This window comes from Cyprinodon variegatus, unplaced genomic scaffold (genome assembly GCF_000732505.1).
Source record: "Cyprinodon variegatus isolate N-32 unplaced genomic scaffold, C_variegatus-1.0 Scaffold74, whole genome shotgun sequence".
In the NCBI taxonomy this organism is placed as follows: Eukaryota; Metazoa; Chordata; class Actinopteri; order Cyprinodontiformes; family Cyprinodontidae; genus Cyprinodon; species Cyprinodon variegatus.
Genome location: NW_015150527.1, coordinates 1745950 through 1751466, shown reverse-complemented (window position 1 = coordinate 1751466; position 5517 = coordinate 1745950). Strand labels below are relative to the sequence as shown.

The window sequence follows — 5517 nt, the reverse complement described above, 5'->3', positions numbered from 1 at the left end:
GTCAGCCGGATTGGTGCGACCCTCAAAGTATTCCTTCAACCGACCAAGGATTTGCTCTTTCAAGCTTAGCTGCTCCCCAATCCCAATGAAAACTGTGTTAGTAAAGCACTGCTTTCCCCTCTGGAGGCGCCAGATGGTTTGCCAGGATCGCTTTGAGGCTGTTGATAGTCTTTCTTGATTGCCTCTCCAAACTCATCTGAGGCCCCAGTTTTTGCCTCTGCAAGCATCTGGGTTGCAGTACACTTGACCTCATAACTGCTTCCTGTCTCACGAGTCTCACGAGCCAACCAGGACCATAGCAGTCCTTCTTCTGCTTGACAGCATCCTTACTGCAGTTGTCCACCACCGAGCCGGCACGACACGGGGGCCTTCAGCGGAAATATTTGCCCAGAGTAACTTTGAAGAATTTAAACCAGAATTAAATTTTATCTTTAAATTTGCTAAGAAAGATGTGTCATTGTATTAAATTACTTGAAAAGATGGAAGACATTCTTAAGATCTGGTTTTAGACTCTATCTGCTATCTAAAAAAAATCTTTATTATCAAACTAAGAAATCGAAAGAAAAACATTAATTAGAAATTGTTATAAGTTTGTAAGAAAGTTGAATGAAGGTGTTGAAGGTACAGTTTTCAATTCTTTCAGTTTTAGAGAATGAATTGATCCAGGAAAAATAAGAAATGGTGAGTATGGTATCATTTAATATTTTTTCTGTCTCCCTTTAGTTAATTTAATAGTTTTAAATGTTTGTCCAGAGGGTTTAAACACTTCACTTCAAAACAGCAGTGACAAATACTGACAGCCCTTCAAAAATACATGGAATTTTCTTTATCTATATTTAATTTGATAAAAATAGACTGAAATGATTACATGTATTTTTGAATAATTTATAAATGTTTTTAAATGACAACTTATTCAAACTTTTGTATGTATAATTAATAATCTATTGGAGAGTAATACTTAATCAAGTATATGATTATTTACTACGTAATGTTTAAGATAAAGAATACATGAAACCTTTTTGAAGGGACATCCAATAATTAATTAATATTTATTGAACATTCTTATTTCATGATTTATCCATTTAATTCTGTACCTTTTGCCCCCCCATACACCTCAGGGGTAACATCATAATGATTATGAAACTCTCACTTTTAGTGTCATAAAACTTATATTTATATTTCATTTTTAATAATAGAGGGAAGTGATATCTTCCCTTTTATTTCCAGTAAAGGCTAATCTTTTTTCAAAACCATTAAAGTAGACAAAATGATGATTAAAAGCATTGCTCTGTGGAAATATCAGAACATTAAAAATAAAATAGATGAAAGACCTTGTCAAACTTTTTTCACCATCCCTACATAAAATATTTTCTATTAATATGATACTAACCTTTATAGACATTTTTTAACAGCTGATCTAAGCTGCTAAAATGTCGGTTATATTTGAATTGTATTGATGTGGCCAAAAATCTACAAAAAACAAATAAAAGGGAAAAAAATTCCTGGTGCATCTTGTTTTCCTTCTGTCCTCTTGTAAATGTATTACCAGAAAAAAGAAACACACTTTTCATATCTGTGAGGAGGATTTTAAATTTTTATTGTATCTCAGGCAGAAACATACATTTAAACCTTTATTGCTCTTGTCATTCTGCATAAGCTCCATCCAAAACGGCAATTCTGAATCTCATAAAACACGTATTGATGTGATTTTCTGTGAAACAAAATTAGTAGGCTGGGATTGTGCATTAAAGGATAGTGGCAACTCTCCAACAAGTTACGGTCTCTTCGACATAATATTAATAAAAATAAATAAATAAATAAATACATGTATCATTCAAAATATCCATCTCATAGATCCTGATTGAAGTAGTATAGATACTGTAACTTCTGGTGTTATGGCTGAAAGCTTAAGGTTTTGGCTGTTGTTCAAAACAGCCACAGCAGTCATTCTTCCTCAAAAACGACAAAAAAAAGACACCCAGCAAATCAAAATTATTGTCCTGAATACATCCATAACTATTTTTTTTAAACTATTGATAATATTATAACTAACGATTATATCAACATGGAAGTAAACAAAGTCAAACTTAAGTTATTGCCTTGGTATTTTTTTTGCATGATAAGAAACGAGATTGACAAGAATCAGGTGGTTTGACTACATATTCACACGACAAACTGTCCAGACATATGGCATGCAAGACATAACACTGGGCAAGTAAGTAGAAAGATTTCTGCACACTGTACGACATGAACGACGTGTAACGTGTTTGAAGGAGTGCGCCTGAAAAGACAAAAAGGTTTTACATATTACGTGGAACACTGTGTGCAAAAAGTTTTACATATTAGACAGAACACATGGAACAGAAACTTCAGGAACACACATTAGTCTTTAAATTGTTCTTAAAATATGGCTTATTAGGATTTTTTTCTTTCTTTTTTTCTTTTTTTTTAGTAGCCACTGATATATTCTTTTAGATGTGATATCTATTATTGTTTGCCCACCTTGAGGGTATGCACTTATTTACAAACTGAGTGAAGGTGGCAGACAGTAATTTTTCCAAGCTGCAGCAAATGCAGAGGAGAAAAAAAAAAGTTCAAAACCTCTCAGACTAGAAGGATAAACCATCTGAAGTGTGACTTTAGCCCTCCACTAGTTGTTAGCTTTGAAATCCAACATGGCCGATGCTAACATCGCTCCAGTTAACATTCACCTGGCTGTTGAGTCAGTTTAGTCTGTTTGTTCACATTTGAGAAGTTACCCTACTACAAAGCTGTGATTTAACACCAAGAAACACTCCTCTAAATTCTATTTCAAATCTACATTGACAGTAAAAACCTGATTCAAGCCTTGTGAATGTAGCCTGTAAATTCAGTCAGATGTTAGCTTTAGTTAGCTGCTAGGCTAAGCTACTTCTTTAGCATGTCTTGCAGAGGGCCAGGCAGGTATTTCATCACTGTGTCCATGATGCTTTCCTCTTCCTCCTCATCACCACAGCCAGATGGCACGGCCTTTTTGGGTCGAGTCAAGCTGCCGGCTGCAGGCTCCTCTGCAGCAGCCGCTGCTTCAGCCTCCACCTCTTCTTTTTTCTTCAACCCATACTGGCATCGAAACACAAAACCAGAACAATGGAGGAGAGCAATGTGAAAATAAAGAAGAAAACAAAACACACAGTAGATTCAAGTTCGTTTGTGTCTCCAGTTCAATTATTACCTATTTGTCCACCCTTAGCAAGAAGTAGTATACTGGAAGTAAATTCTACTAAGAATAGTTAGATATAAGTATAAGGTTAAAAAGTATACCGAACAGTGTACTTGAAGTATTACTAAAGTAATACTAATTTGAACTAAATTGGGACATTTTTAAGTTTACTTAAAGTATACTTTAGTAAACAATAGTATAGTCAAGTACACTTGACTATACTATTGTTAAGTATATGAAATATAGTTTAGAATTAACTCTAAGTACACTGTCTGATTTTAAGCATGAAATTAGTGCACTTTTAGTATACTTGAATAACTACTTTTTGCTAAGGGATTCTATTTTATACAAGAAACCATTGTGTACCCATGTATTACACCTGCTGCTGCCTTTTTAATCCATTTCATGGTTTTAGACCAAGGTGGAAGAGGCGTAGCTAGAAATTATATATAAGGGTGGCCAGGCAATAACCAATGCACAGTGGGGGAGCCAAAAGTAAATAGGCACCAGAACCTCACGGTCAATCTACATTTCCAACAGGAAAATTAACAAGCTAAACATCCACATTTTCTAAATAAAGACAAACTATACTTTCCCATTGCCTTTGCTAACAAATAGACAAATATATTGAAACATCTGTGCTTTCTAAATAAAAGGTATAGTGGATAAAATTCTTTCAGGTTTGAGTTTTGGGCGAACATCTTTTCCATTGTCATTACTTACCTACTTTTATCAGTAATCATTCTGCATAAAATTGATATTTATCGGTACTAATATTGACATAAATTTATAATTATAAAATAAGTTTTTATTAAAATTGTTATTTATCTATGATTTCACTGAAGACTCCTATATGACTTGTGGAGACAAATGATTTTCTCTTTAACCCATAAAACACAAAATCTATTTCTGAAAAGAGCATGCATTCTTAAATGTCATCTTTAATGTTAGTATATTGATGGGCATAGTTAACCACAGTTTTTGTTGTTGTAAAGTAATAGTAATATATAAAAGTTATAAAGTAATAGTATAAAGTAATATATGAAAAATTAAAATGTTTTGAATATTCCACTTGAGAGTATTATTCTTGCCACCATCTGTACTAGAGGGAAATAAATGGTGGCCAACGATTGGCTAAGGGTTGCCATGGCCACCCCTGGCCCCCCATCTAGCTTCGCCCCTGCTGAGGGGTACCTAAAAACTTGTACTCAAGTAAAAGTAATACTATTTTATCATACTTTGACTCAAGTAAAAGTAAAAGTATTAATTCTAAAAATTATTCAAGAGTGAAAAAGTATTTCGAAAAAAACGCTAATCAATGTTACTTACTAAACATAAAAACTACCACTGATTAAATAAAATATATAGATTTATATAGAAATTATGGTGGTTAAAAGAATGAGATAGACATACAGTTTGTTAAGTAATTGCACAATGACAACTTTAGGTGAAATAAATACCCTTCAAAATAAATTTTTTGAGTTAGAAAACATACAAAATCAACAGCTGTAGTATGTTAGCGCATAGATTAGACAGAAACTTTATTCAAGTAAATAAGGTGCTATAAATTGCACTTTTTTTTTCTTTTTAAGTGACACAAATAATTTTAATGATTTAAGGTAACTGCTTACTATCCACCTCTGTTTTTATATTCTTTTTCGACAAATTGTAAAATTTTTTTATGAGCTTTTCTGAAATTAAAAAATATAGTCCCTGAGGAGTCAGATGACTAATAGAGATGTTTAAAACAACTCAAACTGCAAATGTTCAGAGGAAAGCCAAACTATATTAGCAAGCATTAATAGTCTACAATTCAAAGTGCTCTAACATTTTGTGCTATATTCTCTGGTCTGTATTTTTATGGGAAGTTACGCTGGCATCCAAGACTGTATCTCCCTGTAAGTTTTATGTCTTATAAATGATTGGATTGACATTCTGTGTATTTGTCAAATAATCATATGAAAGGGATTGCTGCAGCATAACTTTGACTGATTTTATTCTCTAGGATCTTCTCAGCTTTAAAACAAGTTCAACACTGCAAAGAAATAGTTTTTTATTCTTAAAATAACAAAAAATTTTCTTGCGTTGAGGAGGTAAGTGAGACTCTTTGCTGATGGAGCAAGACAATTTGCATTTAAAATAAGGGGAAAAAATTGCATTGTCTTATTTCAAGTGCATATTTTGTCTAATTATCTTATTTAAGAGTAAAAATGCTCATTCCAATGGCAGATCCTGTTATTTACCTACTCAAATTTAGGGTAAATGCGCTTAATTTAAGACATTTTTATTTTTTTCTATATCGTCTGTGCAGTGAAGGT

At 33.0% G+C, this 5517-nt stretch overlaps 1 protein-coding gene across 1 annotated transcript in view; it reads right to left on the bottom strand.

Annotated features, from left to right (window-relative positions):
- Positions 1-1583: 1583 nt before the first annotated feature.
- Positions 1584-5517, bottom strand: part of LOC107083393 (complexin-1-like) — a 26822-nt gene continuing 22888 nt past the window's right edge. Inside the window, exon 4 of the mRNA XM_015372594.1 lies at positions 1584-3099. Coding sequence (XP_015228080.1) covers positions 2908-3099 — 192 coding nt within the window. The 3' untranslated portion in view covers positions 1584-2907. The remainder of the gene's footprint in view (positions 3100-5517) is intronic.